This window comes from Opisthocomus hoazin, chromosome 6 (assembly GCF_030867145.1).
Source record: "Opisthocomus hoazin isolate bOpiHoa1 chromosome 6, bOpiHoa1.hap1, whole genome shotgun sequence".
NCBI classification, from domain to species: Eukaryota; Metazoa; Chordata; class Aves; order Opisthocomiformes; family Opisthocomidae; genus Opisthocomus; species Opisthocomus hoazin.
The window spans coordinates 69180550-69192991 of NC_134419.1; the positions used below are offsets into that span (position 1 = coordinate 69180550).

A 12442-nucleotide genomic window follows, 5' to 3' on the forward strand; every position below is an offset into this window, starting at 1 on the left:
CACCTTGCTCGAGTGGTTGCCCTTTCGCGTGGTCCCCGCAGGAGTCTGTGCTGCAATGCCTTGAGCTAGCCTTGGGTTTGTCCAGCTTCTGCAAACCTGAACCAAAAAGTAAGTCTCAGTCCTTCGGCAGCTTTTGTTACTTTTTTTCCCCTGCCAGAATCTCGCTGCTCTTCTGGAAATAAACAATTCCTGGAGCTGCTTGTTCAAAACACACATTTTGCAGCCTTATTACCATACCGATTCTTTCCAGAGATTATCTCGCCGTGTGTGGTTTGCTCCGTGCTGGGAGCAGTCCTGAGACCTCGCGAACATTTCTCAGCTCCCTCTCCCCGAGAAGCAGCAGGGGAGGGTGGTCCTGGCTCCCCCTGCGCCGCTGGAAGCGATGCTGGAAGCGATGTCGGAGCCGGTGGGCGGAGGAGATGTATAAACATGGACGCAGCGTGCCTAATTAACGACCCGAAACCAGCCGTAAAGGTCAGCTTGTTTGCGAGGGGTGCGCTCGAGGTACACGTGCTGAACGCGAGCTTCGCCGCCGGGCCTCGGAAAGGGCATTGCCGCCCGCCCGGGATGGCGGCTGGCCCGGGGGGAGCTGTCAGAGGAGGATCGATAGCCTTCGGCCTCGCTCATTAGTGTGCACCCAGGCTGTCCCCCCTTTGCCTGGAGAGCCCGGCTCCTCGTGGGGCTCTGCCGAGAAACCAGGCTCCTTTCCTGGGGAAAGGGCAGGCTCCTGCCGCTCTTCGGAGCGCGGTGCCCCTGGAGAACTGGCTGTTTTCTGGGCTGTCTCGTCAGGCGCTCGTTGTCTGAGTTCGAACTGCAGAGTCCTTATAGCTCATATCAGTGCCGCATTCAGAAACTGAGCATCTGGATGCAAATGGCAGGGGATTGATATGAAAATTTTATTTACTAGCTGTTTTTTTTCCCCCTGAAGCTTTTCTCTACAGTCTTCCAGGGGGTGCAAATTCAAACTTCTTGCCTAATCCCAGGACTCTGGGAGTTGAGGCTTTATGAATATTCCAAATCATCGTTAAGCATGGTATAGGCTTGTAAAGACGAGTGTCCTGTAGAACAGGGTGCACGGCAGGCTATCATGTGAGATCTTAAGGGTCCTTGCCACCCTGGCAGTTCCCGACCGCCTTTCTTCTCAAGCGTTGGGCAGAACCATGAGACGACTTGCAGAGTCAATAAAGGGGGGGCCTGGCGTTACCGAGCCGCTCTGCAGACAGCGCTGGGTGCTGCTGGGATCAGTAAAATCAGAGATGTCACACACACAATGATGGTGGTGGTGCGAGGAAAGTGCCTTTGAGGAGGCAGGTTTGCCACCTCTCCGAGGTGGATACAACGCCATCCCAGCTGCGCCCCGCTTGGAGAGAGCTCCCTTTCCAGTGGTTTCTGGAACAAACCCTTTTCTTCAGGCTTTTGGCCTCGCGTGTCCCCCTTGCACTCTTTGTCCCAGCGAAGGGCCCAGGTCAAAGCTCCGGTTTTGCAGTGTGGTGGCTCAGGAGTGATGTTGTTGGCTGGGTTTAGCTTCAGGCAGACTGAGGGGGTGCAGCCACAAAGGCAGACAGAAAATCAAGGCAGCTGGCCATGTTTTGTTATTTAAATCTGCTCTCTGTCTGTGTCTGGAATGCAGCTTGGCTTTGCAGAGGGCATGGGGGCACACAGGGTGTTTTGAGAAAGGCACCAGCCCAAGTCTGGAGCAAAGCACCTCAGGCAGCCCGTGATGGGCTTAATGCCGGGTGTGCTGTTACAGCCGGGGTCAGACTGGTCAGAGAAGGGCTTGTCCACGTCAGGCAGGGCATGGCCTGCACACTCCCTCTTGCCAGGTCCCTCCGTCCAAGCAGTGACCAAGGAGGCCTCTGCCAGGGGTGATCTCAAGCCTCTGCAGATCCCACACCCGAGGAAGAGCCACTGCTGGGCAGAGCTGTGTGTCCTGCTGCAGAACACACAGGTCCCCCGCAGCCAGCAGAAGGCAGGAGATGCTCACAAAGCCCAGCATCCCCGTGACCTCCCGCCTGGCCTCGCCGCCATGGGCTTAGGTGAGTCCCTTCATCCTTCGTGTCTCCGTTTGCCCCTCACAGTGAAGTCTGTGGCTATAGATGGCCTTTACTCTCAGACAGAGACCTTCAGTGCTTGCCTGTCGGTCATCTTGCGTTCGGTTAACAGGTTTTAAGTCGTTCCCTGCAGCTCGCCCTCTTCCCGGGCAAACCAGCCCAGTGGGTCCTGCCCTCCCTTGCTCAAAACCCTGGGATTCCCCCTCGTTTTCCCTCGCTGGGCCCCGTGCCAGCCCCGGAGGCTGTGCTCTCCGGCTCCCAGACCCCGTCTCTCCCACTCCTGCTCTCCTGGGTGCCATCGCTCCTGGGCCTGGCTCATGACACGGTGTGTGGCGCGGGGACGAAGATGACAGGGCTTCCTCCGTCTCGCAGAGGGAATGTGTTCAGCACGGCGATTAACTGGGAGCTGCCTGAGCCTGGAGCACCGAGCGAGCACCGTGAGAGCCGTGAGGGAGGAGAGGCCGTGAGCGAGAGGACCAGGGCCGGAGCCCGCGTGGGTGAGGGGTCTGTACGCGCTGGGAGCTGGCAGCTTCGGGGCCGGGTGGGCGACGGGGCACGGCACTGTTGTTCTTTCGCCATTAGAAAGGTGGGTGATGCCAGGCCCTGCTGCCGGAGTGCCGGGGGCTGCTGCCCAGGTCCGGGGCACCCCGCGGGGCAGGCAGGGTGCGGGGGCAGGGGGCTGAGGGGAGACAGGGCGGAGAAAACGGGGGGGGGGGGAGGCGCAGGGGGAAGTGTGCTGGGCCCGGCGCCCCGGGGTGGGGGCCCCGTCGGTGGCGCTGAGCCTGGCCTGGGGACTTATCCCCGGCCCCGGGGGCTCTGCCGCATCCCTCCCCTGCCCGCGGGGCCCCTCGGCCGGAGCGCTTCCCCGCCCGCGGAGCGGGGTGCTGGGGCTGCTCCCGGCCCCTCGGCGGCGGGGACCCGGCCGCGCTGGCCCCGGGCCGGCGGGTGCAGTGAGGCGCCGCGGCCAGCAGGTGCCGCCGCCCCCCCGCGCTGCCCGCCCGCCGGCCGCGAAGGCAGCGCGGAGCGGGCAGCGCCCTGCCCGCGGGGCTCCCCCGCCCGCCCCATGCCCGCCGCGGGGCCGGGAGCCCAGCGCGGCCCTGCCCTGCCCAGCCGCACCGCCGGCGAGACGCGGGGCCGCGGGGGAAGCGCTGCCCTCGGGGGTCCGCGCCCAGCGGAACCCGTCGGTGCCCCGCGCGCACACGGGCGGGACACGGCGCGGCGGCGGGAGCCCGACCCCCCCCCCCCCCCGCCCAGCCGCGCCGCCGGCGGCCGTGCGGGCGCGCCGCTCCCCCCGCCCCTGTGCCGGTGCGACGGGCGGGCGCGAGCTCCGAGCGAGGTGAGCGTGCGTGGGGCGGCGGCGCGCGTGCCCGTGTCGGCGCGGGGCGGGGGGCGGGGGTGTGCGCGCGCGCACCGGGGCAGGTCCCCACGTGGGGCTGACGCGGCGGCCCCGGCCCGCTGCCGGGCTATAAGAGCGGCTCGGCGGCCGGCGAGCAGGCAGAGCGGCCGCCGCCGGCTGCAGCCCCGGCCGCGCTCCGCCGCTCCCGGCATGAGCCGCCGGCCCCTGCCGCAGCACCTCGGCCCCCGCCGCGCAGCCCCGGCCCGGCCGTCGGCGCGGTAGGAGCGCGGAGCCCCGCGGAGCCGGGCGGGGGGCGAAGGACCGGGGGTGTCCGCGCAGCCGGGGTTGATGTTTAACCTGGAGCGCACGTTCACGGACAGGGGCCGCTTCTTCTTCTCCTCCTCCTCCATGGAGTACCAGCGGCAGCTGGGGGAGGAGGAGGGCTACCCGCCGCCCGGCACCAACGGGACCTTCAACGACAGTGGGGCCGGGCCGGGCTGGGGCATGCCGTACCCCCTGCACACCACCATCACCCTCATCAGCCTGGCGGGCTTGCTCATGCTCTTCACTGTCTTTGGCAACGTCCTGGTCATCATCGCTGTCTTCACCAGCAGGGCGCTCAAGGCCCCCCAGAACCTCTTCCTCGTCTCCTTAGCCTCGGCCGACATCCTGGTGGCCACGCTGGTCATCCCCTTCTCCCTGGCAAACGAGATGATGGGGTACTGGTACTTCGGCAAGGTCTGGTGTGAGATCTACCTGGCCTTGGATGTGCTGTTCTGCACCTCCTCCATCGTGCACTTGTGTGCCATCAGCCTGGACCGTTACTGGTCCATCACGCAAGCCATCGAGTACAACCTCAAGCGTACCCCGCGCCGCATCAAGTGCATCATCTTCATCGTCTGGGTCATCTCGGCTGTCATCTCCTTTCCGCCACTCATCTCCATCAAGAAGAAGAGTGGGCAGCAGGCTGACCAGGGGGTGGCAGGGTGCAAGATCAACGACGAGAAGTGGTACATCATCTCCTCTAGCATCGGCTCCTTCTTTGCCCCCTGCCTCATCATGATCCTGGTCTACATACGCATCTACCAGATAGCCAAGAGGCGAACCAGGGTGCCACCGAACAAGCGGGCAGAGCGCCCTGAGAAGAGGCAGAACGGCTTGACTGACAAGGAGGACCTGCCAGCCACGGCTCAGCTCAATGGGGAGAAGGCGACAGGAGGTGGCGGCGGGCAGGAGGGAGAGGTCAATGGCATAGACATGGAGGAGACCTCTTCCTCCGAGCACCAGGAGAACAACCAGTGTAAGAAGTCAGAGAGACCCTTGAGGGGAAAGACCAAGACTAAACTGAGTCAGATTAAGCCTGGGGACAGTTTGCCCAGGAAGACAGAGGAGGAGAGGAACACCAAAGGCTCTCGGTGGAGGGGCAGGCAGAACCGGGAGAAGCGCTTCACCTTTGTGCTGGCGGTGGTGATCGGGGTCTTCGTCATCTGCTGGTTCCCTTTCTTCTTCACCTACACGCTGATGGCCGTCTGCAAGAGCTGCTCCGTGCCCGACACCCTCTTCAAGTTCTTCTTCTGGTTCGGTTACTGCAATAGCTCCTTGAACCCCGTCATTTACACCATTTTCAACCACGACTTCAGACGGGCCTTCAAAAGGATCCTCTGCAGGATAGAGAGGAAGAGGATTGTTTGAAGGACCCTTTGCTAGGGGCAGGACTAATTCAAAGTTTTGCAGGAGAGTAAGGCACGGCTGTCTTGGGCTGCGCTTGCATGGGGTGGTTTCCTTCAGCTCATGAGCAGGAAGCCTTTCAAGCCCGAGATTGAGCCCGTGGAAATGCCGGGCAGAAGCAGCAAGGAGCAGCAGGCAAGTGCAAGTCCGAGCCGTGGCATTTGGCTTGCCAGGGGAGGATGGCTTTTGACTTGCTTGGTTTATTTTGTTAGTTTTCTTTTCATTTGCCAGAGTCTCTCAGTGGATATTTTCATGACTGCTCAGTCTGACTTTAAAGACAAGCCATGTGCAGCTCTGCGAGGTGAACAACAAAGAGGGAGTATGCCACGCCAGAGGTGTTGGCTTTTTTATTCTGTTGTATCTCTTTTTTTTTTTTTTTCCTGTTGTGTATGTAATTAATTTTAATCCCTTTGTAAAATACAGTATTGTATCCTTGAATCTGAATGTCTTAATTTTTGTAAGGCAAGCAGCTTTGAAACTGTGAATGCTTTAATTATCTTTGACACTTTCAAAGTCCCTCTCTTCCCACTCCAGAACCCCCCCTCACTCCAAACCACTGAACAACTAGAGCCGTTCCCCCTACCCGACAGTTTGATTACATTGCCAAAACTTCCAAGGTCCGGTCATTTTTTTCGGCTGTAAAGCTTAGGATCACAGACCTCACCAGACTGGCTATTTTTGTTGTTATTTTTTATATTGTAGCTGATTCTGATTTCTGCATTGCCTGTGCTATAGTCCAGCTGCGGTGGCCGCTGCCCTCTCGTTATTCGTTAAAGCAGACCCTGACGGAGCGGTGGCTTTGCCGCGCAGGCAGGGACGTCCCGGGCGATGGAGCGACAGGCGGTTCCCCATGCAGCGTGGGGCTTGGGACACGGCCGGGCTCCCCACGAGTGAGGCTCGGTCGGTGTTACACCACGCTGCAGCACCGAAGTGCGTTCGATGCTAGCTGCTCCCCCCGCCTCCAGCTGTAAATAGATAACATTTCAAAGCAGGTAACGTGACATACGGAGCCCTGCTATCTCGTTTGTGTCGATTTGCGATGGTTTAACTCCTGCAGGATTTCCTGCAGAAGAAGGGGGGGGGGGGGGGTTGTGCGCAGGGGCTGTTCCACCTTTCTGAATGAAGGGAGAAGAGTTTAGTTTTTAATCCGCCAGGCTCGTCTTTCCTCGGAAATACGAAAGCGTCCCTCTTTCGGTCTTACACAGGGCGAAACTCCGAAATGGGAAACCTAACTGACATTTCTCCAGTATTTTATAGTGTAATTAAGCTTTTTTTTTTTGTAAAAAAAAAAAAGAAATGTGTAAATATTGTGAGATTGGAGCAGGAGAGAGAGTTAATATTGCTTTTACACTCCTTTCCTGAAATGTCTTTCAGCTCTTTCTGCTAAAAAAAAATATCGAAAAATGGACAGAACAAATTGAACATCCTTGTGCCATGAAGAAATTTCTGGAGCGTATTAAAAGGAGAAAGTTTTGATCCATCATAACAAATGAGTCTGTAAGCCTTTTAATGTTACGAGAACAGCTTTATCAAATACTGACAAGTCATAGAAATTGTTTGGAGAAAGCGAAGTTTGTGTAAGTCTCGTGTATAAGATGAATTTGCCTTTTCTGGAATTGTGTGGTGCACATGAAGAGACTTTAAAAAAAACAACTTTTTACTTTTGGGAAGTGTTTTGTTGATTTTGCTCTCTTTTGACTTTGTAATTAACTCCAAGGGTCCCTGGATGCATCTTGGGACCTGGAGAGCAATGTTTACATTCACTTGCATTTTCAGAATTGAATCCTCGTGAGGTGAGGAAAGAAAATAAACTGTGCTTTACTGTAAAAAAAAAAACAAACAAAAAAACCAAGAGCAGAAGTTGCTATAATGGATGATTATTTTTATTAAATAAAAGAGCATTTACAGATCAAGTGTGAAAACCCTCTGGATAATCTGTTAGCTGTTTTATTGTATTTTTTTTTTTCCAGTTGTTCACGGATCCTCCGGCAGCTTTGGTCTTGACATTTCTTAAAGAACACGTTGGGAAAAGCACTCGTGTTTTCTGAAAGGCGTTGTTACCCCAGGTAGGGAACAATGGCTCGCTTCATTGCGCAGTGGCATAGTAACAAATGAGTCCTTGATATTTGTTTTTTTTTTTTTTTCCCCTCCCCCTTTCATGCCACAGTAAGAGCATTCACGTGTTTCTTCAAGAAAAGAGCTTAGGGTTTCGGGGTGTGATTTGCTCCCTCGAAATGCAGCCTGGTGCTGTTGCTGGGGACGCCTGGCTGGTGCAGCATTTACAGCTGTTGAGTTGAGAAGGTTTTTTAATAATTAGGTTGCAGATGGGGTTTGAAATGATTAGGCTGGAAGGCAATATTTCTTGATATATGCAGGAGTGTCCAGCTGAGTCAGGCTTTGTTTCCAGCCCCCGAGAGCCAGCTGGCCGGGCTCGCTTGCCCTTACACCTGCGCTGCCGAGACCTCCCTGTGGGAGGGTGGTGGGGGATCGTTCTCCCACCCAGCAAAGTGCTGCTGCCCTGTGGCTACCTGCCTCCCCGAGGACACTGGGCTCTGCTCCCCATCGGCTTCACCTGGGCTCCTGCTTTGCCACGAGTGCCAGGTAGCTCTAAAGGTGGGGGGGACACACGAGGTGCCGATCCCGCGGGTGCTTTGTGTGCTTGGTTTTGCCCAAGGGCACAGGCAATGGTTTGGGAGCTCTGGCTCCTGGTCTTCCCACTCTTGGGGTGCCTGGAGTCACCCTGGTTCCCTGCTCTGCTTCTTGTTTGGTGAGAAAACGAGTGACCCCCCAGTGCTGGAGCTTCTGGTCTCACGGCCCCACTTTGTGAATGCCACCGGGGTCACGGTTGGAGGGGAAGGTGGGCCAGGGCCGACGAGCAGCATCAGTTCTGGGTGTAGGGCACCCGATGATGGCCCAGAGTTGAACATCTTGGTCACCTTGTGGTGGCCTTTGCAGGCCAGGAGAGCTTGTTCTGGGCAGAGTGTCCTGCTGTCCATCCTCTGGTCTCAGCTGGCCCTGTTGGCCTTGGAAGATTTTACAAAGCAGACCCCGTGGGAGATGTAGGGGATGGTGCCTGGGGCAGGAGCTAATCCAGCAGCCATCCATCACACTAGCCCCATTCCTCTGGCTGTCTGATGTCCCTGTGGCCAAATCTCTAGTACAGACAGTAGAGTATTTTGGTGGATTTGGGGCTGGGGGACTGGGGCTTTGGTGGGATTTCAGCTGGTGAAGCTTTGCACAGCTGAAATGCCTGATTGCTCCCAATTTTCACAGAACCACAGAATGTTCACGGTTGGAAGGGACCTCTGTGGGTCATCTGGTCCAAACCCCCTGCCAAAGCAGGGTCACCTAGAGCAGGCTGCACAGGACCTTGTCCAGGTGGGTCTTGAATATCTCCAGAGAAGGAGACTCCACAACCTCCCTGGGCAGCCTGTTCCAGTGCTCCGTCACCCTCAGAGGGAAGAAGTTCTTCCTCATGTTTAGATGGAACTTTCTATGCTTCAATTTGTGCCCATTGCCCCTTGTCCTGTCGCTGGGCACCACTGAAAAGAGTAAGGTGCAAAAACCTGAAATTATGCCTCCAGGGTTCTGTTCCTCACAAAACCTCAGGCCCTCATGGTTCAGCCCAGTAAAATGAAATACTTAAGGGGCTGTTTTGCATGGGGGCAGTGACTCCTTGCATCTGACATGGCAGAGCTGTCTGCCTGTCCTTGTGGCCAGCGTCTGAACTTCCACCATCCTGCTGCCCTTGCCACCTTCCGACTCGGGCTTTTATCTCATTTTCCCTGAGCTGTTGGGCATTTTGGTTTCAGCTGTGTCCTGGACCCTCCACGCTTGCTGGGGACGGGCATGTCCAAGCCGCAGCAACCTCTGTGCACTGTGGGCTGTGTGGTGGAGGTGCTGGGGTGAAACCACCATTGCTTTCCCTTTGGTAGGTGAGGACCTGCCCCACTGCCTCTGAGCCAGAGGTCGTGTTGCTGTGGGCTTTGCTGGGACGCTCCCTTCAGCTCTGCCTTAACCGTGTCCAGCTCTGCTCACCTCCGTGCCTGCCCCATCTCTCTGCGGGGCTGAGTCCCACCGCCCTTGCCAGGGCCCAACACCCGGCTCTTCCCCTTCCCCCTCCTGAATCCCTCCTCAACAGGAGAAAGCTGCCTCATTGCTCCCAGCTCATTCCCATGCAAATAACACATCAGGGGATGTAATGAACTTTGGTTGTTTTTTATAACCTTTTATTTCAGGGCTGAAAGGTTAATGGTGCGAGGGCGGGGAGGGGGACCTGCCTGCCCGGCCGGGTGGCAGCCGTCCGTGCTGGTGACAGCAAACAGCGATCTGAGATGCTGCTGCCAGCGTTGCCCTGTGAAGGGTTTCTCCATAGCTTTCCCACACAGGGTGACCCTGCACCCCACCCCTTGTCTGGGGACCCCCAAGGACAGCCCAGAGGTGCTGGCTCAGGGATGTACAGGAGGGGCCCGGAGAAGGTGGCCTGGTGTGGCAAGTGTCCTAAAACATCCCCAGGGGCGAGCTGCATGAGCAGCAGGGCTGCCCTTGCAGAGACCAGTGACAGCCCGCCCGGGGCTCGTCCCTGACCCCCTTGTCCTGGTGACACATGCATTTATTTCAATGGGGTTTTGGGGTTTTGGCTCCCGTTCTCCTGGGGACCAGGAGCTGGTCATGCAGAGGAGCCTCTCTGAGACGTTCCAGCAAGGGATGGACTTGGCCTGAGCCACTCTGCTCACACAAAATGAGTTTCACATGCCTGGAGGACCCTCCGTGGGTTTCAGCCCATGTCTGTCAGCTGTCTCGTGCTGTAAGTACCCCCAGTCCCACCCAGCATCCCCTCGCCCAGGGGTTGCTGGACCTGGTGCCCTAGGATGTCCCTCTGGGTTGGGTTCCTGGCTCAGCTGCCTGTGAGGCTCTCATCAGCTGAAGCTCTTTGTTTTATTTTAGTTCTTAATATTCCCTGTTCTTTCACCACTGGAGAAGTTCAAAGTCTGCTGAGATTGCTGCTTTATTACAGACGGTGCCCTGGCAGACAGCTACACTTGGAGCTGTCTCGCTGTTTCTGCTACGAGCTGCTCTTCGCAGCTGGTGTATAGCAACATCTCTGTGACTTGTTAAATATTTGTAGCTGCGATTGCTGTGCCTTGCACTGCTGTAGAAGTGGAGTGAAGGGAGAACAGGGTGAGCGGGGAGGCCACCCCCTGAATTAGCCACTAGTACTCAGCCAGATCACAAATACTCCAGGACCAGATTCTGACCCCTCTGTTAACAGAAAGGGTCATAGTCTGAGCCCTGGGAAGTCCAGGTGAAATTCCAGCTGGGAGTCACTGCTGCACAAGGCCACAGTGCACTCCCAAATGTTCCCAAGGCTGAGCAGAGTGGGTGGTGAACAGGGCTGTGGGTGGCACCATAAAGCATCTCTTCCTTGGGTCGGACCATGGCTGGTCCCAGGAAGGAGGTTTATTTCAAGCAGAGGAGGAGACCTACTGTCATGGGGATGTTGGGAGGTGCTGAATGGAGATGGTGATGCTTGAGCTGGTCATTCAACATCCCTTCCTTCTTGAGGGACCTTCTTGGCCATTTGAGTTGTCCCCTAGGAGAGGTCATTTCCCAGAGAGGACCACCAAGTGTGTGAGGACAACATCTCACAGCCAGGTCTACAGGGACGTAAGGTGGGTCCCAGCACCCAAATCCAACAGAGGCATGAGGACAAACTGTAGAAGGGAGCAGGAAGGCAACTCCTTCACTTGAGCACAGGTGTCTACCAGTAAAGGTGTAAACTTGCTGGCTTAAACTGGCTTAAAGCTGCTTAAACTGGCTCTGGTTTAGTCTGTTAGTGTGATGGTCAACTCTGGCTAATTTGTGAGAGACCGTCCACACTGGCTTGGATCTGAGGTCCTGCTCTTCTTCCGTGACTCTGAGAGTGTCCTGCAGCAGATTTTAGGGAACAGGGGGGAGTAAGGACCCTTCCCAGGAGGCTCATGGGTCATTAGGGATTCAGGGATTTCCTGGGGCCAGCGGTGCCTTTTGCGCTATTGGAGAAATTCCACCGACATGTGTTTCCCTTCAGCGATGCTCTGCAGCAGGAGGTCTGGATGGCTTTCAAAAACATGTTGGGAGTCAAAAGCCAGCAACTGGCTCCGTGCAAGAGCAATGGGGTGAGCGGGGTTTGTCAGGAGGTGAGAGGAGCTTATCTAAACATCCCTGCCTCCCCGTGTGCAACCCTTGCAGTGTTTGGCCCATATGGGTTTAGGCACAGCCCAGGACATGGCATTTGCAGGAGCAGCCTTGCAGTCCTCCCGAGCTGTGCGACCTGGTGTAGGGTTAGCTCCCAGAGATGGGAAACATTTGTTTTAAATCAGCTGCTACATGAAAGAATTGATTGCTGCTTTGCCGATTGAAACAATTGTGTTTTGCTGGACCATGACTTTATGGCCTTTCTCCTGTTTGTTTTTCAGTTGGTCTCCACAGAATAAAGGAATGAGCTTCCCACCACTGGATATCTCTGATAAAATAATTCCCGCTGAAGGCTGCTTTGCCTTCATCTGCATGCATGGAGTTGCTGCAAAGCATTCGTCTGAAGACTGAAAAAATAAAATAAACGTGTAGATAAATATTTAAGACTATGCATCCACTTCCGCTTTTCTGAATTGACTGAACCTTTTTTAAGAGTGAAATGCTGAATTCTGGTCTTTTATTACCAGGATAACTTTTGCCACCAGGAAAATTTGGACAAACTATTCCTATTGCAGACCAAAACCTGCAGGATTAGACCCTGAGTGTGGCAGACCTGCGCAGCTCGGCTGCTGTGATGCTGATTTTCACCCTGGCAGAGCATCCGCTCTCCTAGCAATGATCCCCACAATCATGATCCCCGGGTAATCGAGTGATAAGGTCTCCCTGTGTGAAGCTGAGTTTGTTCGTGGTTTCCTGATGCAGACATTTGACCTGATATGGCTCCTTCAACAAGGACTGCCAGAATGATCTTCCTGTTAATTTAGGCATGATGGTGCCTGGTGCTTTGCAGCCTTGCTGCTGCACAAACGCAGCTTCTCCCTGTTCCTCACTCTGCTGTGCCATCACCCAGGCAGGGCACATTGCTACAGGGGATCCCAAATTCATTACCAAGTTTTGCTGTTTCCCAGGGGGATACCCAAAACACAGAGCAGTGACATGACCCAAGACAACCAAGTGGTCAACGTGAGAAGGGAATGGAGTCTCCCTGTTTTTCTTGATTATGGGTTTGACCTGTAACCTAAGCACAATTCAAAGATTTGAACTTCAGAGACGTTAGGCAAAAGTAATCCTACATTTATTATTTTTGAGA

At 55.8% G+C, this 12442-nt stretch overlaps 1 protein-coding gene across 1 annotated transcript; it reads left to right on the forward strand.

Moving 5' to 3' along the window:
• The first annotated feature begins 3631 nt into the window (after nucleotides 1–3631).
• ADRA2A (adrenoceptor alpha 2A) lies at nucleotides 3632–11736 on the forward strand. The gene is made up of 3 exons (XM_075423737.1): nucleotides 3632–6692; nucleotides 7086–7181; nucleotides 11574–11736. The coding sequence occupies exon 1, from the start codon at nucleotides 3736–3738 to the stop codon at nucleotides 5077–5079; it is 1344 nt and encodes a 447-aa protein (XP_075279852.1). The 5' UTR covers nucleotides 3632–3735; the 3' UTR covers nucleotides 5080–6692; nucleotides 7086–7181; nucleotides 11574–11736.
• Nucleotides 11737–12442: the final 706 nt, after the last annotated feature.